Source organism: Microtus pennsylvanicus, chromosome 1 (genome assembly GCF_037038515.1).
Source record: "Microtus pennsylvanicus isolate mMicPen1 chromosome 1, mMicPen1.hap1, whole genome shotgun sequence".
NCBI classification, from domain to species: Eukaryota; Metazoa; Chordata; class Mammalia; order Rodentia; family Cricetidae; genus Microtus; species Microtus pennsylvanicus.
The window spans coordinates 206,876,909-206,902,414 of record NC_134579.1 but is presented as its reverse complement, the minus strand read 5'-3'; the positions used below and the strand labels follow the sequence as shown (position 1 = coordinate 206,902,414).

Below are 25,506 nucleotides of genomic sequence, written 5' to 3'. Positions count from 1 at the left end.
GAGATGCTACACAAGGGAGGCCGGGGCATTCACTGAGCATGAACTCAGAGCGGGCTCTCTGTTGTCAATGGATCACTTCCTAGCAAGCCGCAGGTCTTGAGTTTGAGTGGTGGTGTCGGAGATCGACTGGAAGATGAAAGTAAGGAGGGAATAAGAAAAGTCAGAGGGAGGGAGAGAAGGAGAGAAAGAAGAAGAGAGAGAGGGAGGAAAGGGGAAGGGACGGGAGAGAGTATTATAAAGCTCAGTAATAGGAACCTTTCCTTGACGTCATCCTGGAGAACATTTTATTTTTCTATTAGGAAATCTGGTGAGTTGCCTGTTATATTTATGACTGTATTTGTCATAAATATGTCATCTTGATTTATTCACCTAAATAACACAAAAGAATTGGCCATTATGTGTGTACAGTCTTAAGTATATACCCAGGGAAAAAAATACCTTAAATTTTAATGTCAGTGAACAAGTAATTGTCATCTGATTTTGGCAATATGGACTAAACACAAGATTATTTAAGAATTGGTATGTACTAAGCAGAATTTAATTAATAATATAGCACTGAGCTTTCATAACTACAATGTATTATATGAATTGCCCATTTATTTGAAACAACATTTGGAAGATCTCTCTGTCTCCCTCTGTCTCTCTCTCTCTTTCTCTCTGTGTGTGTGTGTGTGCGTGTGTGTGTGTGTCTGCAACAGCTTACTTCAAATTCTAGCATCTTGTTAATTGTGTTTGGAGCCACTGTACCCTGGTTGTGGAAGATCAAGTTGTTTCTCCCTGCACTCAAGAACAATATTTTATCATGACAATATTCAGCAAAGCACTTTAAACAGATCCACTGTCCCTGTAGTTGTGTTTTGGTAGAGATATCAAGGTTGAGCCTCGGTTTTATAGTGTATGTCACTCATTCTAGCACCCTGGAGTCTGTGATCGACCAATGGAATGACTATCTAGAGAAGAAAAACCAGATGGAGCAGTGGATGGAATCAGTGGATCAGAAAGTAGAGCATCCCTTACAGCTGCAGCCGGGACTGAAGGAGAAGTTTGCCCTGCTGGACCACTTTCAGTCCATCGTCTCCGAGGCAGAGGATCATGTGGGCGCACTGCAACAGCTAGCAGCAAGGTCCAGGGAGTTGTACAAGAGGACTCAGGATGAGTCCTTCAAGGAAGCCGGTCAGGAAGAACTAAGAACACAGTTTCAGGACATAACGACCGTGGCCAAGGTGAGCGCTTTAGACCCATGCAAAAGCTTCAGAGCACAGAATATGAAATGTGAATTGAGTTGCTGGATTTGGCTGGTCTGCAACCATGTGTACGTTTGTTGGGCAGGGATCCCATAAAGATCATTTTCCAGAAAGATGGGAAATAGAGCACAAACAGGAAAACAGAAGGAGTGGCTGTCTGGGAAGGGAACGGGGGCCAGTTAGACTCGGGGAGAAGGCATTTGCTAGGGCTATGGGGAAGAGGAACGGAAGAAACCTGTAAGACACGTGTATGTAATACATAGTGCACATGAGTGAAGGTGCTCTGATGAAGGCCATTGCTGTATATGCTGCCTCAAGAGTAACCTACAAATACACGTAAGATATCTGTGCACATGAGGACTCCCATGCATTGTTCTCTCTGCAGCCCTGGGAATGCTCATAACGTTTTGTTTTTGTCCTTATCTGCATTGTTGGCAGACTCATCCTTTCTCCTTGTAAGACAGAGTGTCAACTGTTAATTTGTGTTTCCCCTGCTTTTGGCATTGTTAATTTTAAATACAAGTTTTTTTATTCTCAGATTCCAACTGTGTGAAAAGAATTGAGTGTTTTTCACCATTAACAAAACCTGTATTTTCGTATTCTTTAAACTCTAGGCATATAGGTGTGTGTGCGTGTACATATATATGTGTATGTATATATGTGTGTGTATGTATATAAGAATAATTGAAAGAATTTCATATATATGTATGTATGTTTAAATATAATTTCCTCCATGATTAACTTTTACATACTTGTGAATGTTATAGAAATTAAGCCATAGGGATATGTATTTGTCTTTCCTTACTTTGGTTTGTCTTTTGAGAATTTTGAGTTGTTGATACTGTAATTATCAATGTAAGTGTTTGCTTGTTCTTATTTTTAATCTTTGAGTAAGAAAGATGTACATTTGAATTCTGAACCTTACCTCTCTGAATATGTGCCTTAAGTGTGTTTCTAGCCTCTCCGTAGGCTTGTGCAGTCCCTGCTGTTGATAGGATTTAATGCCATGGAAAATGCTGTTTCAAGGAACAATAAAAATAACAGTAGTTATTATAATAATTGCCATTAATTAGCTGATGAAGACTATTAGCCAATGTGTATTAATCACAGATCTTTATGCTGAGCTATAAATTTATAAATTTGTATAAATTATAAAATAATAGACCTTTTGGGGAAATGGTTGCTTTCTCAAAGTGTTAGATTTACAATTTCTTTTTCTCCCTTCCTTCCTTCCTTCCTTCCTTCCTTCCTTCCTTCCTTCCTTCCTTCCTTTATCTCCCTTTTTCTTTCTTTCTTCATTCTTCCCTCTCTCCCCATCCCTCCCTCCCTCTTTCTCTCCTTTCCCCTTCCTTCCTTCCTTCCTTCCTTCCTTCCTTCCTTCCTTCCTTCCTTCCTTCCTTCCTTCCTTCCTTCCTTTAAAATCTCCCTATGTATTCTTGGCTGGACCTGGAGCTCCATCTGTAGATGAGGGTGGCCTCATACTCACAGAGATTTCTCTGTCTCTGCCTCTTGGGCAATGGTTTCTTTTTAAGATATTAAGTCCACAGAAAATCCAAGAGTAAATTTGATAGATGTTGAGACCTCTATCAAGTCTGGCATTTCACCCAATTTCATGTTTATAGTAACTATGACTGCTCATTTATTTTTCTTTTGTTGACTAGGAGAAGATGAGGATGGTGGAGGAGATTGTGAAAGACCACCTCATGTACTTAGATGCAGTCCAGGAGTTCACGGATTGGCTCCACTCAGCAAAGGAAGAGCTCCATCGGTGGTCAGACACATCTGGAGATTCTTCAGTTACTCAGAAAAAGCTATTGAAAATTAAGGTGAGCAAATGGCCTGATATCATTCTGCATTGATCCATGAGTTCTTCAGTACAAGTGGCAGATTAGTGATAAGGGTTTAGTGGATACAATTCTGATATTTTAAAATGTTTTTGTCCTGAGTTTGGTTGGTGCTTTATTCTCCTTATATCAGTAATCCTAAATATAAACCAAGTTTAAGAAAATAATTGGAAGAAATTTAGTTCCACTTATGAGCAAAATTAGGCCTTGTCTGTATGTGTTTCTTTATGCAAATGTACTTATTGTGGTAGTGCAGGAGACTAAGAAATACACACCACCCTGCTGTGTTGACAGAGGTTTCTGTCCCCTAAGTCCCATAGCCGTTAAGTCTCAAAGTAACACACAGAGGTCTACATTAATTATAAATTGGTTGGCCTATTAGCTCAGGCTTCTTCTTAACTCTAATATCTCACATTTTAACCCATAATTCTTGTCTGTGTTAGCCATGTGGCTTGGTACCTTTGTCAGTGAGACGTTCTCATCTTGCTTCCTCTGTGTCTGGGTGACTACTTCAGACTAAGTCATTCCTCCTCCCAGAATTCTCCTGTTCTTGTTGACCCACCTATACTTCCTGCCTGGCTACTGGCCAATCAGCATTTTATTAAAAGTAATACAAGTGACAAATCTTTACAAAGGACAAGATCATTGTCCCACAGCACTGCTGGGCTGACCAAACCAGTGTAACCAGAGCTTCAGAAGCTTTTTAAAGTTTAGGCTCCAAAGCCAAGGGGCCTTCTGCCGCATTTTTCATCTCCTGATTTTCTACATGTTTTTGGAAAAAATCACTTTTGTCAGTGTCCTCAAGGTTTATTAGAAATACAAACAATGAAAAACTAATTTTCAGAATCAGCTGTAAGGAGCTGTTTGGAGGACTAAGTTAGATTATTCATATAAAATACTTAGCACCATGCCTAGCCATGGATTGTACCTGATGAGAAAGTTCCATGGGTTTGGGAAAGGGAGGAATTAACTTGAAATGGAATGCCAAGATGAAGGAGTCAAGAGTAAGCCAGGCATGGTGGCACACACTTATAAGGTAAGCACTTAAGAAAAGAGGTAAGAGGACTCTCATAAGTCCAATGCCAACCTGTTCTCCATAGCAAGTTATGGACCTGTTAAGGTTACATAGTTAAACCTTGTCTCAAAAGAAATTAAGCAAATGAATAAAAATAAATAATCAAATATACAAACAAGAAAGAAAAAGAGTTGTAGGTTAAAGTTAAGCCTTTATCCCAAGTTAACGGAGACCTTATCTAAGGAAGATGTGTACCTGTAGAGAAGCCCGTGGCAGAGGAAGATGGATGTTCCGTGACGGACAGATGAAACTTGTTCCTCCAGGTGGGAGTAAAATCCAGGAAGCAGTGAATTTTCATCATTTCTTGAGGTCAGAAAGGTCCTCTGAAGAGATAATATTATTAATTAACACCACATAGTCTGTAGTTGACGTCCCAGGACAGGATGGGTCAATAGCATGTCCAGAAAATAAAATAAGAGACACAAACCCAAAACCCAGGCAGACATAAGGTTTAGGTGAGTTTTGAAAGAGAGAGGAAAAAGAGAGGAGACACATATGGTTATCACTATAGAGACTGAAGATCACCCCCTCCCACGTTTGGCAAGCCAGGGAGCCATTTCTACAGCAAGGGAAAGTGATGAACCAACCAGATTGCATGAGTTTAGGAAGGAATGGCAGGTAAGGAAGAGAAGACTACAAAGATTGATCAAGTTTTTGAAAAGTTAATTTGAAAAACCTTCAAAGAGGCAAAGACAACACCCCTCCTGCCCTTCAATGCTGTGACAATCCCAACCCACAATAGCAATCACTCAGAATATGTAACTCAGAAGCACAGTGTCTCCATGGATGAAGACATGAATGAACATACGTGTATGTGTAGAGAGCTCAAATACAAAGCAAGAAAATGTATGTGAAATCTAATTTAAAGCACTAAAATTACAGTGCTCCTATTGAAGATCTAGATGGGATTGAGGAGATAACTCCATGTATAAGAACACTGGCTCTCAAGCATAAAAACTCGGTTTACATTCCTAGCAGTCATGTAAACATCTGCACATGGCTGTGTGCCTGTAACTCCAATACCGCTGAGTGGAGGCAAAAGGTTGTCAGCCAGCCTAACCAAAATGGTGAGCTTCTATTTCAGTAAGCTATCCTATCTCAAGAATGCAAGGCAGAGAGATATAAGGACTCCAGATGTCCCATTCTAATCTCTGCATATACATATATAAGTCATGCACACTCATACACTCATGTACATAACACATGTGCAGGCATACACTAACACAAAGATAATCTGTGTGAGTGGAATTAGAGTTAGCAAGCATGGACCTGTTTTCACACCCACTGAAACTGAGATAATGAATATGAGGATATTTGAGAGAACTGACTTTCGATAATAGAGTGTTGTAAGAAGGTCACTTGTTTGTTTCCCGGGTGCCCAGTTTCAGCACATCTCCTATGGCGGGTCCACGGCTTCTCCTCACTCCTCCTTCTTTCCCCCAGCATTCAGTTTAGTTTTTCCCGCCTACCTCTATTCCCTGCTCAGGCCCAAGACAGTTTCTTTATTAACCAATGGTATTCACAGCATACAGAGGAGAATCACACATCAATAGAGTGTAAACAGAGACTGTTCTTTTGTTTTCTAGGCTGCCCTGACTTGAATAATCACACAGAAACTATATTAATTATGACACTGTTTGACCAATAGCTTAGGTGTATGTCTAGCTAGGTCTTACATGTTAAATTAACCCATTTCTATCCATCTGTGTATCATCATGAGGCTGTGGCCTACAGGTAAGTTTCTGGCGTCTTTCTCCTCTGACAGCTACCTGATGTCTCTCTGACTTCACCTTCACTTTTCTCCTCTATCTCCACTTGGATTTTCTACCTTGCTATATTCTGCCAATCCATAGGCCAAAGAAGCTTCTTTATTAACAATGGTAATAAAACATATTCAGGACATACAAAGGGGAATCCCACATCATCATGGAGACTCTCTGAATTCCAAATTTGAAGATGCTCTAAAGGTTGAATGTTATGTTCTAAAGCATTCTTGTTAAATAGAGCACCTTCTAAGTTATAATTTTTCTTTGCTTAACTACTATCCACTCTATTTACTGGTAAATGGAGATAACTTTTAGAGTCCTGTTGCCAAGAAAGGCCAACTACATACCTACATAAGTGCTGCGTTTGAACATTTTTCACATGTATAAAATCACACGTCACATGAGTGTGCTTTTGACCACCATACAGCTAGGCATTGTAAGTGATCTGCACTAAAATGTGCTTCTATTGTTTGTACACGTGAAAAGTCAGATTAACTTCAGGCTAACTAAGCGAGATGCAAGGTGTATTATCTACACTAGTCAAATACCTTTCCTGCTTTACACATCTGGGGCACATGCATGGTGCTCAATGCCTCCGTCTTGCTCATTATTCCCCCTCCTCCTCTCCTTGTTTGTGTCTCTGATAGTCACCTTTCCTTCTACTTAACCTGAGAGTGAAGACATATTTTGCATTAACATTGAAAAACATCTAGACCAAGCAATACACGTTATAAATATGTATCCCAGATGACTGTTTTAGCAAGAAAAATGTCATCGGAAATATTTATTTTCCAGAGGAAATGCCAAGACTTACCTATTTCTCAATGAATATTCTAATTATTTTTATTGATTTTTATTGAGCTCTACATTTTTCTCTGGTCTTCTCCCTGCCTCTTCCCTCCCCTTCAACTCTCCCCCAAGGTCCCCATCCTCCCAGTTTACTCAGGAGATCTTGTCTTTTTGTCCTTCCTCTCTGTGAGCCTCAAGATTAAATGTGGTATCTGAATTTTCAAATTTCTAGTGAGGCTTCTTTTTCTGAGGGAAAAACGACAGCAATAAACAAACCCAGGCTGGAGTTGGCTTTAAACTTTTAATTAAGTTGGTCTGTGAATTACTAGTTTCAGTGGTCATAAATATGCCTCCTTAGGTACAGAAAATTCTGAGATTGAGGAGGGCTCATTCTCTTCTTGACATGAGCCATGAGCCAGCCTGACTCCCAGCAGGAAGAAATGTGATTTAAGCCCCCCGCTTCTTTGGAAGATGATGGGACTAAAGAAGAGACCATAAATAGGATGCAGTTTCTTCTCCATCCTCACAAGGGGAAATAAAGATTTTCTGGGATTCTTTTTAGTCTGTAGGAGCTGAACACCACAGATGAATATCTAAGTCATCACTACATGTCCACATATCTAAATACTGCCTGTGTTCAGCATGCCTGTCCAGCCTGCGAGGACACTGAGACACCCTGACTGATTTTGCAGTGAGCCAGGCATTCATGATACTGATTGCTGCTAACATAATGTGAGCGATTGTAGACTCAACAACTCTCATCCCTTTTGCACGTTCGCTCAAACTTCATAGCAGCACAGAGTCCCATTCTGTGCACATTTGAAAACTGGCAGCCCAAGTGACTAAGGGCCTCCTTGGTTTCCATGGCGATATTCCATTACAGGAGCTGATAGATTCCAGAGAGATCGGTGCAGGCCGCCTAAGCAGAGTGGAGTCGCTGGCCCCAGCAGTGAAACAGAACACAGCTGCCAGTGGGTGTGAGCTTCTGAACTCCGAGATGCAGGCCCTGCGCGCTGACTGGAGGCAGTGGGAAGACAGCCTGTTCCAAGCGCAGAGCAGCCTGGAGAACCTGGTCAGCGAAATGGCCCTCTCCGAGCAGGAATTCTCCAGCCAGGTGGCCCAACTGGAGCAAGCCCTGGACCAGTTCAACACTCTTCTGAAAACGTGGGCCCAGCAGCTGGCCCTCCTGGAAGGCAAGAACACCGATGAGGAGATTGTGGAGTGCTGGCACAAAGGACGAGTAAGTTGGTCTTCGCCTTCCTGTTTACCGCTGCGGTGGCTAAGCTACACATTTCATTGGCTCTCGCGGTTGCTTTAGAAAAAGAAATGGGTCTGTGTTAATTATATTTCTGGTGGAGATACTTTACTTTCTTTCTGATGGTGTAAGAGTTTGTAATACTGTATTCAGGCCTTCAGCCTGGAAAATGGCCTGTGGGCAGAGGCATAAATAGACAGAGAGTCATAGCCGCTTCCCTGCCAGTTAACTCTTTCAAACAACAAAGTGATTGAGTTTCTGGCTTTGAAAGACGCATTTGATAATCCGCGCAAGCACGGCTGATAGTTTTCACTGTGTCTGTTTTTCTTCTTCGTGGTTTTGACAGCTGAACTTGAATTCGCTTGTTAATACACGTTAACACTTACTAGGTGCCTTCCAGGCTTTTTACAAAAAAAAAAATATCTTTTAGAATATGAGAAGGGGAAGCAGAAGAGTGAGAATGAGGTGAAGTTTAGCAGTCTCCGCCTTCTTCGAGTCCTCTTGGGTGCCTTGGCAGTCAGTCTTCTCGTATTTGCTGTTTATAATGCTCACAATCACGGCTGTCCTTAAAAGGAAGTTTAGTGAGGTTAACGCCTCTGCTTCTATTTATGTTATAATCATTTTGAAATAGCTCCAGCCCATCAGGAAGTCACGGAGCATTTCCAGCGCTGTCTCGTTTAAGTCAACTTTGGGAGGCAGGCGTCGTACACTAGGAAATAAAAGTCTGTAACTAGCCGGGTGCTATTTTGCCAAGGATGTTTCTCACCTATCTTGGTTGTTCCCTTATTGCATTCCTTGGTCTTTAGGTTTGCCACCAGAATCAAGCCAGAATCAGAATCACCTGATTCTGCAGTACAGGGACAGAGAGGGAGGCTGGAAACTATTTCACGGAGTCTGATAAAAACAAATGGTGACGATAATGATGATGATGATGATGTCACAGTGTTTTGACTCTTTCTGTTTCCCCTTTTCCCTCATTCTATTAGTGTGAGTGAAAAAGATTTTAAAGAAATGTCTGGTTGTAGTTAGAATGACCTTACTACCCACACTGATCATCTTCTGTGTTGGGACTGTTTGTTACTGGATACTAGATAAGGGCTATAAGGATCCATGTGTTGGCGCCATCAGAAATATGGGCTTTCAGTTGTGCTGAAAGGGTCACAGGCAGTCCCTGCTGTCGCATCAATGTTTGACGCTAGAGTCACAGATGCTGAAGACAATAAGACATTGCCTCTTAATAATCATAGTCATCTTATGATGGCATTTTATCTAAATTTTAAGATAACACTTCTAACCCTAGGAGTGTAACAAAGGGTTTATAAAATAGATGGACTCGGGCTCAGATAGCAATGTCATGCTGTTAGCAAGGCCTCTTGACTGCTCTTCATCATAGTGAACACTAAAGGCCATTGTGTTTGTCTTATGTTGTCAGGGAGTCCCTCGAAAGTCGGTGGTCGGTTAACTGTGTCATTCAGCACTTCAAACATCCTGTTGATTGTATTCATAAAATTCCCTTTCAAGCCAATGGGTTGTTAGTTTGGAAATGTAGCTATTTCTTTAGCTGAGCAAAGGAAAGAACACCTTCAGAGCTTCGTGGAAACCAAAGCGTACGAACCGACGCAGTATGCATGAGATGAAAGGTTCTATGAATATCTGGATTTAAGTTGAAGTCATTAAAGATTCATTTTTTATTTATGTGTATGTATATGTGTGTGTATGTCTGTACATATATGTGCATGTGCCCACGGAAAACAAAAGAAGGTGTCAGGCCACGATATAGGTCTGAGTGGGGTTCCCAGTACCCCCATTGAGGGAGTCAGACCTATAGGAAAGTGGCAATCCTTCTTAGCCACAGTGTCAACTCTTGCAACCCCATGAATGTATTTTTTAAATATAAACTTTGAAAAATTTTCCATTTTTAATGTCACCTAATATATAATGTTAGTCTACTTAAATCTCATTTTTAAAATTTTGGGTTAGATAATATTTCCCTTTAAAATATTCAATATAGTAAGAAAAAAATGACTATTTCTAAGTTAGTGTTTGGAGTTTCAGAGAGAAACTGTATGGTTGCTTCCTGTGAGTATTCTAAGTAAAAGTGTTTTGAGGGCTTTGGGATACAAGTCAGTGATAGAATGTTTTCCCGGATTCTTCCATGGCTTGCTGTGAGACCCTGGATTCTTCCATGGCTTGCTGTGAGATCCTGGATTCTTCTGTGGCTTGCTCTGAGTCTCTGGATTCTTCCATGGCTTGCTCTGAGACCCTGGATTCCATCCCTAGCACCCTAAGAAAGGAAGGGGAGAGGATAAAAGCAGATGAAAGGGAAGGGAAAGGAGAGAAAAGAGCCTCTAGCTCAGACACTGAGCTACTTTCCATGGACATTCCGAGAACCCCGCCCCTGCCTTCCAGATCCTAATCTGTGTGGACAGAGAAGTCTGAAACAAGTAGAGACCGTCCTCGTGACAAATGCTGCAAACATGCTGTGCATGTGTCCTACTTAGTGTTTCAATCACTGTGATGAAGCAATGACCAAAACAACGCGGGGGTGGAGGGGTTTTACTTCTGTGTAAAACTCTTGGGCTACACTCCATCACCGAGGGAAGTCAGGGCAGGACCTTGTGGAAGGATGCTGCTTTACCGGCTTGCTCATCATGCCTTTCTCAGTCTGCTTTCTTCTGACTCCCAGAACCACCTTTCCCAGACATAAACCCTATCCCAGGGATCTGAACTGATCCACATCAATCATCAATCAAAAAAATATGCACCAAAGACTTGCCTACAAGCCAGTCGTATGGAGGGACTGTTTCAAGTGAGGTTTCCTCTTCCCAGATGCTTCTAGCTTGTGTCACATTGGCATAAAACTAGCCAGCACAACATTCTCAGATAAGCATCCCCGGGAAGATGGAAGAACCGCAAAGAATCCCTCGGTAGAGCAGAATCCTGGGAGGTGATTATAACTTGAGCAGATAGGTGAAGTAGAGGAATAACACCAAAGGAGGAGAAATGCGGGAAAGGGAAGGAGATGACAGGAGTCACTTAAGATGCCTGTGCCATTCTAGGAAATTATAAGGCGTAAATGGGGACCGGGAGAAAGAGGTAAGGAAGCAAGTGGTTGCAAGAGCTATGACTTAGAGTAGACTAAGCTTGGGTGTCTCTGCATGAAGGACAGGGGTACAAATGACTGTGTCATATGACTTCTCCTGGAGAGATGTGAGCAGACATTCATTCACTGCAAATACATCACAGATGGCACACTGCAGAAAGAGGTCCCTCTAAGCACAGCTTGGTGACCCAGCGAGTACTGTGCGGCTCTTCACAAAAGCATGGGTACCTCAGAAGCATGTGTCACTGAAAAATTCATCTTAGCATGGGGGACAACTTGTGAAAATGGCATCCATGGAGCTCTCTGCGCCCCAGCAGGCAGCTCCACGGAAAAATATCTCCCTCCCCCAACACTCAGTATAATTACATAATGATATAATCATGATTAGACTTGTATAATTACGGAGGGGACTTGTAATTTTTGTCACTTTCAGTACTTCCCAAGTCATGCAAATTTCACAACCTTTCTGAAACTTGTTTTGTGGGGTTTCTGCATCTTCTGAGGCATCCCCTCCCTCCATGAAGGAAAGTTTTAATTCAGAGGAAATAACTACATTCCATAGGATGACAGCAACTCTGCTGATTGACAGTGACCAGAGGATAGTGACGTCATTTATAGCGTGACAACACAACACAGGCTTGGTGTGTTGATGAGGGCTGTGGCTGTCTTTACATGAAAATCACTGAGAACAGCAATAGTAACAGCAATAGCTACTCAAGTAGTTTTATTAAAAATCTATTTGTCCTTTTTCCACAGTTTAAATTGTGTATGTACACATGCACAAGAGAAAGAGCACACGTGTGTTTAAGTGTGTGTGCAACCATGCATGTGTGTATACATATGTGTATATGTGTGTTTGTGTATACATATGTGTATATGTGTTTATATATGTGTATGTGTGTTTAAGTGTATGTGCAACCATGCATGTGTGTATACATATGTGTATATGTGTTTATATATGTGTATGTGTGTTTAAGTGTATGTGCAACCATGCATGTGTGTATACATATGTGTATATGTGTGTTTGTGTGTGTGCAACCATGCATGTGTGTATACATATGTGTATATGTGTGTTTGTGTGTGTGCAACCATGCATGTGTGTATACATATGTGTATATGTGTGTTTGTGTGTGTGCAACCATGCATGTGTGTATACATATGTGTATATGTGTGTTTGTGTATGTGCAACCATGCATGTGTGTATACATATGCGTATATGTGTGTTTGTGTGTGTGCAACCATGCATGTGTGTATACATATGTGTATATGTGTGTTTGTGTGTGTGCAACCATGCATGTGTGTATACATATGTGTATATGTGTGTTTGTGTGTGTGCATTTTTATGTGATTATTTTGGCAGTTTTTCTTTTCAGCTTCTTTTTATTGATTTTTTTAAGCTCTATGTTTTTCTCTGCTCCCCTTCCTGCCTCTCCCCTCCCCTTCAATCCTCTCCCAAAGTTCCCATGTTCCCAATTTACTTAGGAGATCTTGTCTTTTTCTACTTCCCATGTAGATTACATTCATGTATGTATTAGTCCTCATTGTTATCTAGGTTCTCTGTAGGCTGGTTTTCTTTGCTTTGTGTTTAAACACTACTTGTGAGTGAGTACATATGATAATTGTCTTTAGGGTCTGGGTTACCTCACTCAAAATGGTGTTTTCCAGCTCCATCCATTTGCCTGCAAATTTCAAGATGTCATTATTTTTTAGTGCTATGAAGTACTCCGTTGTGTAAATGCACCACATTTTCCTTATTATTCTTTAGTTGAGGGGCATTTAGATTGTTTCCAGGTTCTGGCTATGACAAACAATGCTACTATGAACATAGTTGAGCACATGTCCTTATGGCACAGTTGAGCATCCTTTGGATATATACCCCAAAGTGGTATTACTGGGTCTTGAGGAAGGTTGTTTCTTAATTTTTGAGAAATTGCCACACTGACATCCAAAGGGGCTGTACCAGCTTGCATTCCCACCAGCAATGCAGAAGTGTTTTCTTTTCTACACAACCTCTCCAGCATAAGTTGTCATCAGTGTTTTTTATCTTGGCCATTCTTACAGGTGTAAGATGGAATCTCAGAGTTGTTTTTGATCTGCATTTCTCTGATGACTAACGATGTTGAACATTTCCTTAAGTGTCTTTCAGCCATTTTAGATTCCTCTGTTGAGAGTTCTCTGTTTAGGTCTGTACTCCATTTTTTTTATTGGATTATGTGATCTTTTGGTATCCAATTTCTTGAGTTTTTTGTATATTTTGGTGATCAGACCTCTGTCTGATGTGGGGTTAGTGATGATCTTTTCCCATTCTATAATCTGTCGTTTTGTCTTGTTGACTGTGTCCTTTGCTTTACAGAAGCTTTTAGGTTTCAGGAGGTCCCATTTATTAATTGTTTCTCTCAGTGTCTGTGCGGCTGGGACTATATTTAGGAAGTGGTTCCCTGTGCCAATGAGTTCAAGTGTACTTTCCACTTTCTCTTCTATGAGGTTCAGTGTGGCTGGCTTTATGTTGAGGTCTTTAATCCATTTGGACATGAGTTTTGTGCATGGTGATAGATATGAATCTATTTTCATTCATCTACATGTTGATATCCAGTTATGCCAGCACCATTTGTTAAATATGCTTTCTTTTTTCCATTTGATATATTTTTTTGCTTTTTTTGTCAAAAATCAAATGTTTGAGGGCTCAGTGGTTAAGAGCACTGGCTGCTCTTCCAGAGGTCCTAAATTCAATTCCCAGCAACCACATAGTGGCTCACAACCATCTGTAATGAGATCTGGCACCCTCTTCTGGCATGTGGGCATACATGGAGGCAGAATGTTGTACACATAATAAATAAATCTTTTTAAAATATCAAATGTTTGAAAGTGTGTAGATTAATATCTGGGTCTTCAATTCAGTTCCATTGGTCCTCCTGTCTGTTTTTATGCTAGTACCAGGCTGTATTCAGTACTGTAGCTCTGTAATAGAGTTTGAATTCAGGGATTGTGATGCTTCCAGAAACTCTTTTATTGTACAGGATTATTTTGGCTATCCTGGGTTTTTTGCTTTTCCATATGAAGTTGAGTACCATTCTTTCAAGGTCTGTGAAGAATTTTGCTGGGATTTTGATGGCATTGCATTGAATCTGTAGATCGCTTTTGGTAAGACTGCCGTTTTTACTATGTTAATTCTGCCTACCCAAAAGCATGGGAGATCTTTCCACCTTCTGGAGTCTTCTTCAATTTCTTTCTTCAAAGATTTAAAGTTCTTGCTATACAAATCTTCCACTTGTTTGGCTAGAGTTACTCTGAGATATTTTATGCTATTTGTGGCTATTGTGAAGGGTGATGTTTCTCTGCTTTTTTCCTCAACCCATTTATCATCTGTGTACAGGAGGGCTACTGATTTTTTTAAGTTAATCCTGTATCCTGCTACGTTATTCAAAGTGTTTATGAGCTGTAAACATTCTTTGGTAGAATTTTTGGGGCTGCTTATGTAAACTATCATATCATCAGCAAATTGAGAGTTTGACTTCTTCTTTTCTGAATTGTATTCCCTTGATCTCCTGTTGTTGTCTTATTGCTCTAGCTAGGACTTTGAGTACTACATTGAATAGATATGGAGCGAGTGGACATCCTTGTCTTGTTCCTGATTTTAGTGGAATCGCTTTGAGTTTCTCTCCATTTAGTTTGATGTTGGCTGTTGGCTTGCTGTCTATTGCCTTTATTCTGTTTAGGTATGTTCCTTGTATCCCTGCTCTCCAAGAGCTCATCATGTAGGGATGTTGTATTTTGTCACAAGCTTTTTCAGCTTCTAATGAGATGATCATGTGGGTTTTATTTTTCAGTTTGTTTATATGGTGGATTACACTGACAGATTTTCATAGGTTGAACCATCTCTGCATCTCAGGTATGAAACCAACTTGATCATGGTAGATGATGGTTCTGATTTGTTCTTGGATTCAATTTGCCAGTATTTTATTTAGTATTTTTGCATCAATGTTCACGAGTGAGATTGATCTGTAATTCTCTTTCTTAATAATGTCTTTCTGTGGTTTGAGTATCAGGGTAATTGTAGCCTCATAAAAAGAGTTTGGTAATGTTACTTCTGTTTCTATTGTGTGGAACAATTTGAGGAATATTGGTATTAATTCTTCTTTGAAAATCTTGGAGAATTCTGAGTTGAAGCCATCTGACCATTGGTTTTGCTGTTGTTGTTGTTTTGGTTGGGAGACTTTTGATGACTGTTTCTATTTCTTCAGCAGCTATAGGTCTGTTTAATTTGCTTCTCTGGTCTTGATTTAATTTTGGTAAGTGATATTTAAGTTTTCAAGTCTTGAATAGTTTCTTTCATATGTTTGATTGCTTTTTCTTGGTTTCCTTTAAGGGATTTACTAATGTCTTCCAATTTTTTGTTTGTCTTTTCCTCTATTTCTTTGAGGGAATTTCTCATTTTCTCTTTAAGAGTCTTAAACATTCTTCTGAAGTTATTCTTTTAGGTCATTTTCTTCTGCTTCATTTATATTTGATTGTTCAAGTCTTGCTTTTATAGGGTCTCTAGATTTTACTGGTGTCATGTTACTCTTTGTGGTATTGAGTGTGTTCTTACCTTGTCTACTCATCTTTTCCTCTAATTGGTGTGGTTGGGGCTGTCTGTGACTCTGGTGATTAATCTAGGTGCCCTTGGATCAAAGGCTCAGATGGTTACTCCTCATGGTACAGTCAATGCCACGGTTCTAGTTACCCTGTTGGTCACTCCGTGTTCCTGGAGGTTGCTCAGTGCTCCAGGGGTTTGCTCCACTCCTTTGAAGTTTACTGTCTCAGGCCTGCTCTGGTCTAGGTTACTGGCTCAGTCCTAGTCCTGTGGAATTTGCTGCCTCAGGTCTTCTCTGGCCTAGGTTGCAAGCTCAGACCTGTTTCTGTAAAAGTCCCTGGTCTGGATCTGCTCTTGCAGAACTCCCTGGCTTAGGGTTGGTCCTGCAAAGGTGTCTAGCTCTGATCTACTCCCTTGGAGGTCCCAGACTTGGGTGAGCCCTAGACCTGCAGAGGACGTGGCTCAGGTCTACTCCCTCGAAGCCCAGATTCATGCCCGGACCCACATAGCGGTCTCTGGCTCTGGCCCACTGGCTCAGAAGTTGCTCCCCCGTACCTGCTCCTGTGGAGTTCGCGGTCTCAGGTCTGCTCCAGCCCAGGTTGCTGGCTCAGTCCTACGTCTGCAAATGTCCCTGGTCTGGATCCACTCCTGCTCCCATGAAGTTCACCATCCCTGTGTATGCATTTTTTTCAAAAAAAAAATCATTTTGTTCTGGTGAGTAACACTGTTTATACAGTTGATATATTTGACTGCTATTCCCCTTCTAATTTTACAAAGTAGGCATTGAACAGTGTTTCAGACATTGTGCTAGGAACTTGACCAAGATCTCAACTCAGAATCTCATTTGTCCCTTGATATTAATCATATAAGAGAATGCTCTAATAGCAAAGTACTTTATGGAGCCCAGTTGATCATACTTTTGATTTCAGAATTGTGCTCCTCAATGATAGGCTTTCTTTTTGAATTAATATGTTTAGTGCTGTGATTATCTGTATACTGTTTATCAGTTAAGTTGTAAGTTCTCCAAGAAGGAGAAGGCTACTTTTATTCATGGGGTTGTGAAGTATCCTCAAAGGTCATAGTGAATTTTAGCAAAGATTAGATGACTACATGCAAGAAACCGTGGGGTATATGAACTAGTAGGTAACTAAGACCTGTGGGTTGTAAGAAGTTTTTAATACCTTTGTTCAGTGGAAATACTACAGAAAATCAAGTGGGACACCTAGTGTCAGTATAAAATATATGTTGCTTTTCATTTAAATGATCATTTGATGTCTTAAATGATAGATACTTTTCAAATAGTTTAGTTGGACCAATTTCTAAACGATGTAGGGTATTTTCTCTTTGTTCTTACTTTAAATCATTGATTATTCAATCACTTAACTACTTGAAACTTGATGCAGGAGTGTCTATCCATGACTGGAAGTAGATACAGATGCCATCATGGGCTATAAAAAAAATCCTGAAAAATAGACTTCATCTCCTTACTGAGTTTACTTGGTTGGTTTGCCTCTCACTAATAACTTATAATATGTGCATGTAGGGTATGAAAATATGAAAGTCACCCAGTTCAGTGCTTGTCTTGTCTTTCTCTACTAGGAGATCCTGGATGCTCTACGAAAGGCGGAGCCTATGACGGAGGACCTCAAGTCTCAGTTGAATGAACTTTGCCGGTTTTCCAGGGACCTGAGCCCATACAGTGGGAAAGTCTCGGGCTTAATTAAAGAGTATAACTGGTAAACATAAATTACCCCACTGTTCAAAAGAATTTCCTTCGAGACAAAGTCTCATCATGTAGTCGTGATGCCTCAGCTTCAGTCTCTGGTGTAGTTAGGATTTCAGGAAAATAGATAAAATAAATAAATAAAACTCCGCCTGCCTTCAAAATATCTTCATACAAAGTAGGAGCAAAGCTGAGCTTGGAGTGGTTGTCTGTGGTTATAACTTCTCAAGCAGCTTATGTGCAGGGCTCTCTAAGCTCATAGACTGAGAACAGCTTTGTGACATAGTGAGACCCTGTACAAAAATGTTAAAGAAGCTAGAACGTTTTTCATAGTGTGGTTTCAGTGATGATATCAATTAAGAGTGACAGGGAGTGCCAAATCACGTAAATGCACATCTCTGAGGACTGTAGGCTCTAGGAGGTATCACTTGAATCAACTTCTTTGCTTTTCCTCTGTCACCAAATTTGCAAATTACCCTTTCAGTCTCTGTCTGCAAGCATCCAAGGGCTGCCAGAACAAAGAACAGATTTTGCAAGAACGATTTCAGAAGGCCTTCAGAGGCTTCCAGCAGTGGTTGGTTAACGCAAAACTCACCACGGCCAAGTGTTTTGATCTACCTCAGAATCTCAGCGAAGTCTCTGCGAGTCTTCAGAAGATCCAGGTAAGAGTGCTGCTGACGGCGCTCATGGCAATGCTGAGTGAGACTCATGTGTTACTCTGGGACTTCACATAAGAGCATTACAGTTTAAAGTTAGCTGAAGAAATTTAAGTTTCAGATAGACCTACCCTTGAAACAACAGAAGAGAAACAACCCCACTCATATACAAACCTTGGTGCTATTTTATGTATTAATAAAGGCTTAGAAAACAGTAAGAGTTCCTTGTAGCTATTAACAGTGCACCTGAGCACTCTGAAGGTCTTTTTCATTCAATTTTTACCCCAAGCATGACAGGTGTGTGATATTACTGCTCTCAGCATGTGCCAGTAGGATAAAGATTTCTCAGTGAGGTCAGGAGGCGTGTGCCTGAGGCAGTCAGAGCTGCAGTCACATGTAATGTTTGCTTCTTTGGTTGGTTGTATTTGAATGTTTTCCTCACCTAACTTCAACTTCACAGTGCCATGTCAGCTGCCACTTGACCCTCAACACTTTTAGATACTGTTGTGACTTTGTTTTTCATAGATAAGTGTCATACATAGCTGGTTATTTTTTTATACTAGCAATCTTGAGCCAATGTTTGGGGAATTTGAATTTCTTACTGGAAAACATATGAATACAGCCAACGATTACTATGGAACGATTCATGCAAGAACTTTGTCTACTGGACACAGGCTCTGAAATAATGGTGTCCATGTCTACCGACTTCACTCTTTGGAATCCCAGTTGATGGTGTAACAAGACAGATTTTTGTTTGGAAATGCATTGCCTTTAAAATACCTCCAACTTTGCTCCAAGCCAGGGAGTAGAGCTGGAAACATTCAACCACCAGTTTGTGATTGTGAAACCCAGTTCCGTGTTTGACAACAGCCTTTTCTATTGACTCTTAGCCCAGTTGCTTGTGTGAAGTAGTCATCCATCCAAAGAGATGTCTTGATGAAGTCCTGAACTGGTCCATTTTGCATGATTGTGTAGCCTACTTTACAGAGTAAACAAGTTGGTGTAGCTCACCTTCCCAAAGGCTGGAAGAAACACTCTGGTCTCAGTGGAGCTCTAGAGCTAGGATTCCCATGGCATGTGGACCTGCCAGCAGGAGGCCAGGGCCACAGCAGAGAGGAAGCAAATGATACTAGGAAGTGGCCAGTTTGTTTTCTTAGAATTCTCTTCAGGATGGTCAGTGAGGTCCTCTTTGTCAAGACTAAAGACATGAGTTTAAACCCTGAAACCCCACGTGGAGAAAGAGGAGAACCAATTCCTGGAAGCTGTCCTTTGACCCACACACACTTGCCACAGCAGACATGCACATGCAAACACAATAAATAAGTAAATCGTTACATTTAATTGTTTATTTTTGATCCCCTTAAGGGCCTGGCTCTAACTGCACCAGACCCTCCCATCAGGTCCCTCCTTTTAAGAGTCACCACCTTGAAGGCCAAGATTTCAACACACAAGTCCAAGGGGACATTTCACCCACTCAGATTAATCAATGTCCAAAGCATAGACTCTCTACTTTTATGTTTCTTGGCAAACAAATGAAAACAAATAACCTTTAGCTGTTTATTCATTTTGTTTCTTCTCTAATGTCTGCCAATAATAGTTGTCATCGACTCTAACATGTAGAATATATTTACTTATCAAGAGGGAAACTAACCTCTGGATAAACCCAGACACTGAGAAAGCTACATAGCATGACCACACTTCATGTAGCTATTCTATCATGAACTTGCACTTCATAAGAAGACCCTGGATAGGTAAAAAAAAAAAAACAAAAAACAACAAAACCTAAGCAAAAAGAGCTTGAAGGAATCATTCCAAATATTAAGATAAGTTACAGAACTATAGCAATAAAAACAAAATGTTCCTTGCAGAAAAACAGACATTTAGACCAATGTAATGAAATCAAAGATCCAAAGATGATTACATATAACTACAGCCGCCTGGTGGTGGTGGCACATGCCTTTAATCCCAGCACTCGGGAGGCAGAGGCAGGCGGATCTCTGGGAGTTTGAGACCAGCCTGGTCTACAAGAGCTAGTTCCAGGACAGGCTCCAAAACCACAGAGAAACCCTGTCTTGAAAAAAAAAAAACAACATATAACTACAGCCATCTGATATTCAACAAAGATGCCAGAAAAATACATTGGGAAAAAAAAAGAAAGCATCTTCAATAAATGGTATACAGAAAATTAATGACCACATGTAAAATAATGAAATTAGATCCATATATATTACCCTGCATCTCATTTATTTTCACATTTCTATTCTCAGATGTTTATGCAAAATTTAAAGTATATGATAAATTGAAAAAGTTAAAATAAAACAAACAAACAAAAAGCCCTATAAAATACCCTGTTACTGTTTTCTTTATAAACCACTAACAACAATGTCCCTTATTTCATGCATCCACTTTACAGAACCTACCCCGTCCCGCCCCATAGGAGCTTTCCCATGGTCTTCTGGTAGCAATACTTGCTACTGAAGTTATCATATGATTCTGAAGGTCGTGTACCTCCTTGTGTTTATTCTCTTTGGCAGCTATGATGCTCAGAACCAAGGATATCATACAGTTTTACAAATTACACAGAACCATGTGGGATTGGTTTTTCTAAACTAAACTTAGCCAGAGATTATTTTATAACAGTTACTGTCTCTTCGTCCTCATTACTTCTTCTGTTTATTTTTTAATAACAGTTTATAACATACCTCCCAATGTTTTGCAGCCAATCTAGACTTTTTATTAGGAAATGAAATATTTCACAACTGGATTGCTAAAGGAAAACCCGGGTCACTTAGCTTAGGCAATAAAACAGTTGTTTTATTGATTTGTTGTTTTCCTTGATTTCACTGAGACACGCAGGAAAAAAAGCAAAGAACGTTACAGCTTGGCATGTCCTAAGGTACCTAATTTTCTATTTTTCCTCATAGGAGTTTCTATCAGAAAGTGAAAATGGGCAGCATAAGTTAAATACAATGCTATCTAAAGGGGAGCTACTGAGCTCGCTGCTGACCAAAGAGAAAGCAGAAAGTGTCCAGGCCAAAGTTGCAACTGCAAAAGAAGACTGGAAAAATTTTCATGCAAACCTCCACCAGAAGGAGTCTGCCTTAGAGGTATAGCACCCCCACCCACCCCCAAGCATGCTCTTCAGTGTTTGGTGGTATTCATGGGTAAAAATGGTTTCTGTGCAGCACTGGGTTTCCAAGCATTCTGGTCATTCCATTCTGCATAGGAACAGGCAGTCAGACGATTAAAGATGGGCTCAGTACTGGAAGTATGTGTAGCCCTGAAGGATTAGATGGCTTCTTGAACAGGGGCTATTGATATAGACACATCTATGTACATCCATGTGGGAACAGCCAACTGCACGCCTGAGCATCACATTTAATCTTTCCTTTGAAACACTGCAGTTTGGGCAACTATTCTAGGAAAATGAACAGAGCAAGTCCTGCAAGGCTACAAAATATTGGCTCATATAACTCACACTAGCATCCAGTTGGGGGTGTTAAATACGAGGGAAGACGGCATTTGTATGATTTCATTTCCTACAAAGAGGACTTACTAATATCATATCATAACTTGAGCTATAGTGCAGAATTTCTTTTCTTCTGAGATCATCTGTTAATACAAAGGTATTAACTCTTCTCTTGGATGTATGGATAGTGTCTTGCTTTGGAAACATTTCCTGGCAGGATAGCTCCTTAATTTGATGATGGTCACAAAGAACACAAGATGGGAAGGAGATTGCAATAGGGGATTACCACTAGGAAGAGAAAACACACTTTCTTGGTTCTTCTTAAACTAAGAGCTTGGAGTTCCCCCTGTAATCAGTCATTGTTCATGGCATGCATCCTCTTCTGGATACAGTGGTGACCATGCAGTTCCTGGAAATTATCTGTATCCTTGTAAAAATCATTAGCTCAACGTGGCCACCAAAACAAGAATTGCGCTGTGGATCTGGCTCTCATGCCAAGATCGTCTTACTCAAATATTGCCCAAGAACAGGGAGTTCAGAGATTGTCAGTTTTGTTAATCCACCTGGTCTGCATGGTGAGTGTAACTCTTCTATTTGACCCAATCCCACCCATCCCTCTTTTCCTAATAGCAATAGACTTATAGTATATCTTTTGGTAATAGGAGAGCATGGGAGAATAGAGGAGGGCCAGTCTTTGTTTCTGGAACTTCGTTTTCTAGAAGGTAACTCCCATGAAAGAGATGACTGTAATGCAGGGATGTTCAGGGAAGGGTGTGGACACTCATAGAATGGCTCTATTTGGAGAACAAAGACAATGCCCAGAGAAGTGACATTTACACTCTATACCTTGAAGAACAGGTGCCCTTCAAGTTTTCCAACATTGACACACATTTCTCATAGAAGGAACTGAGTGCATAGGTCTAGGAAATTGTGAATGCTGTTAAGAAGTGGAAGATGTTCAGAGATTTGATGCAGATATGAAGTTTAGGCAGAGGAACACTTGAAGTAAATGGAGATATAGATTAGGACCATATTGGAAAATGTCTGTGTATCATGTAGTTTGACCTTGAATCTCAGTCAGTTTCCTTCATAGGAAGCCAAGCCATGGTTTTCCCCAGGATGGAACCTATCCTGTACTAATTAAGATACAAAGGATGGAACTCATTACATATAGCAGATCCTTAGGGCGGTAGATTCCTTGAGACAGACTGAGTGTGGCATGTGCAGGCCTTCAAGCTGAAGGGAAACTGTCAACTTTCTGGATGTTGTGTAAACAAGGTCAGGGAATCGCACATAGCTGGAGAAGCAGAGGAAACATATTACAGCAGTGCAGATGAAAGGGGGTCTAAAGGGCAGGAAGAGTAATAGTGTAGATGATTCATCTCTAAGACAAAAGCACAGCAGGATTTGGCAACTAGCTATAGGGGATGGTGCCAAAGTAAAGTTTGATCCTCCCGTTTCTCATCCGGAAGAAGGTGTGAACGAGGAGACTATTAGCTGAAATACGAATGGGGATATAAACATGTTGTGAAATGTAGTTCTGGGGGATGAAATGATTTAATCAGCTTCATCCACACTCAGTTTCGTGCACCAGGAAAGCGGTCTGTGGCTAGTGATCAGGAATGCAGCGGTTAAGAGCGGCACAAACATCCAAAAAGAGGAGAGAACTGGAAAACCAGTGATGGGGAACGTTAATCGCTTGTGGGCGATTCCACACCAGTACATTTAATTCTCAAAGCCATCACAGATCACTGTACAGCATTTGTTTCTGTGGCTGAAGAAATAACGGAGCCATGCATGGCAGTACAGAAATGTAATACAAAGGGATGGAGGCAGGAGGGTTAGGAGTTTGAAGCCAGCCCGGGCTACATGGTGAATTTAAGACCATCCTGGATTATATAGTGAGACCCTGTCAATAAATAAGTAAATAAATAAAGAAAGAAGAAATGGGGAGAGGAAAGGAGGTAGAGGAAGAATGAAAGAAAGAAAATGGGAGGGAAGCAGACAAAGGTAATGGATTGCTAAAAATCTGCCAAATTTGCACAACTGGTAAGGGATGGAGATGAGCCAAACCAAGCACCATGCCTCAATAACTAATAAATACAGTTACATTAACACAATGGTTGAGAACTCAGCACACAATCACTGGGCACAGATAAAGCATCCAGCTCTCTTCTGTGTTCCCTGAGATATTTGCAAACCCATGGTTTTTGGTCATGGTCATCTAGTTGTCATGGCTAGTTGCTCCATGAAACAACAATAATAGAAAGACAGAAATGCCTTTAACTTACAAGTGCATTCGATGATGTCGTTAGTGTTTGGCGATGACTAGTCTGGACTCTGGCGAGGCAAAAGAGAATAAAATAGGACACCCCTCTGCTCTAATGAACCTTACATAATATCAGGAGTCACTCTTGATAATCTTACCTCTGGGGTACTTTAAACTCTCCAGTGCATTCCTGTAGCTAACTCATCTCCCTATGGAAAACATGAACAAGGAGCTATAGATACCCTGGACCAAATGAAGTGAGAGCTTTAAAACAATGATGTCCAATAGACTCTGTATTCCTCATCCTTCAGTTTTCCAGCTGACAATTGATGGACCTGGTGCTTTACTAAAACTACTTAACCTCTTCTTTTGTTGGTCCACATTGAAAGTTTAATAACAAACTCAAATTCATACAAATCTAACATTTCATAAAAATAAATCCCTTTGTGCAGTGAAATGTATAACCCGTTATCAGCATGATTTTAAAGTGTTATCTATAGAGTCTATGAAAGTATTAATATTTATACTATCCTTATGTGATAAGCATACCGCTCTCAGCATTTCTTAATGGTTAGAATAAATGTGTTCAAAGCAAAATAAAAATGGAGTCAGAGAGATGACCCAGTCAGTAATGTGCTTGCTGCACATACAGGAGAACCTGAATTCAGTTCCCATCACCCCCATAAAATCCAGGAACTGAAGCAGTAGGGACAAAAGGGGTCCCTGGGCCTCACTGGCTGACCAGCCTAGTCAAATTCCAAGTTCAATGAGATATTCTACCTCAAGACAAATAAGGTGGAGGGGCTGGAAAAACATCTCTGTGGTTAAGAGCACACACTGTTCTTGCGGGGGAGCCGAGTTCAGTTCCCACCTCCCGTATCAGGCAGCTCACAACCACCTTTAGCTCCAGCTACAGGGGCTCTAACTCCCTCAGGCTTCCCCAAATGCCTACAGTCACAAATGCAAGCTCACACACAGACACACACATGTATGCACAACTAAAAATAAAATAAACCTTCAACAAATTATAATGAAAATTACGGTGGAAAGCAATCATGGAAAAATGTTGACTTCATAGGAACACATTCATGTACATGTGTGCCCTCACATACCTGTCCACACTCACACAAATATTCACACAAAGAAAGCATAGTAAACACATAAATTACATAGGTGTGGAGTTATATGTAGTGTTTCTTGTTCTATCATTAGTCAATCCTTACCAATGTTGAATTATTCCATAAGGAAATGTGGTGTATTCCGTTAAGCATTTGAGATGTGGGCTCTTCCACTGTGGAACTTATAGTCTCGGGGTAGAGGCCAGGCGTAGCTGGAAATCACATGGAAGTGCACAGCCCAGCCCTGCCTGTCATAAAGCCTGTGGTCTATAGCGCAAATGTGCAGAAACTGGAAAGAGCTATGATCTCTTGATGGGCTAGAGAATTAAAGACAATGGTTGTAGTTTGAAAAGTAAAGGCACAAACATTCTTAAAGATCTATCCAAAGTCATAAAGGAGCTAAGGTGAAAGAAGAAGTCTCCTAGACACTGGGAGGAAGTAAAGGCAAGAAAGGGAGCACTGGGTTCCATAGAGTAAGCTCTGAATGCCGAGTGAAGGACTTTGGATCTCTCTTTCTCTCATGTTCCCTCTCCTTTTTGTCTCTGTCTTTCTGTCTATGTATCTCTCTTTCTCTTTCTCTGCTCTCTGTCTCTCTCTGTCTCTGTCTCTCTCTCTCCCTCTG

At 40.7% G+C, this 25,506-nt stretch overlaps 1 protein-coding gene across 1 annotated transcript in view; it reads left to right on the top strand.

Annotated features, from left to right (window-relative positions):
- The window catches only part of Syne1 (spectrin repeat containing nuclear envelope protein 1), a 471,659-nt gene that overhangs the window by 222,190 nt on the left and 223,963 nt on the right, over positions 1-25,506 (top strand). The window contains exons 54-59 of the mRNA XM_075949874.1: positions 914-1,223; positions 2,906-3,070; positions 7,602-7,958; positions 17,249-17,385; positions 17,857-18,034; positions 20,953-21,135. Of these exons, the coding sequence (XP_075805989.1) occupies positions 914-1,223; positions 2,906-3,070; positions 7,602-7,958; positions 17,249-17,385; positions 17,857-18,034; positions 20,953-21,135 (1,330 nt within the window). The remainder of the gene's footprint in view (positions 1-913; positions 1,224-2,905; positions 3,071-7,601; positions 7,959-17,248; positions 17,386-17,856; positions 18,035-20,952; positions 21,136-25,506) is intronic.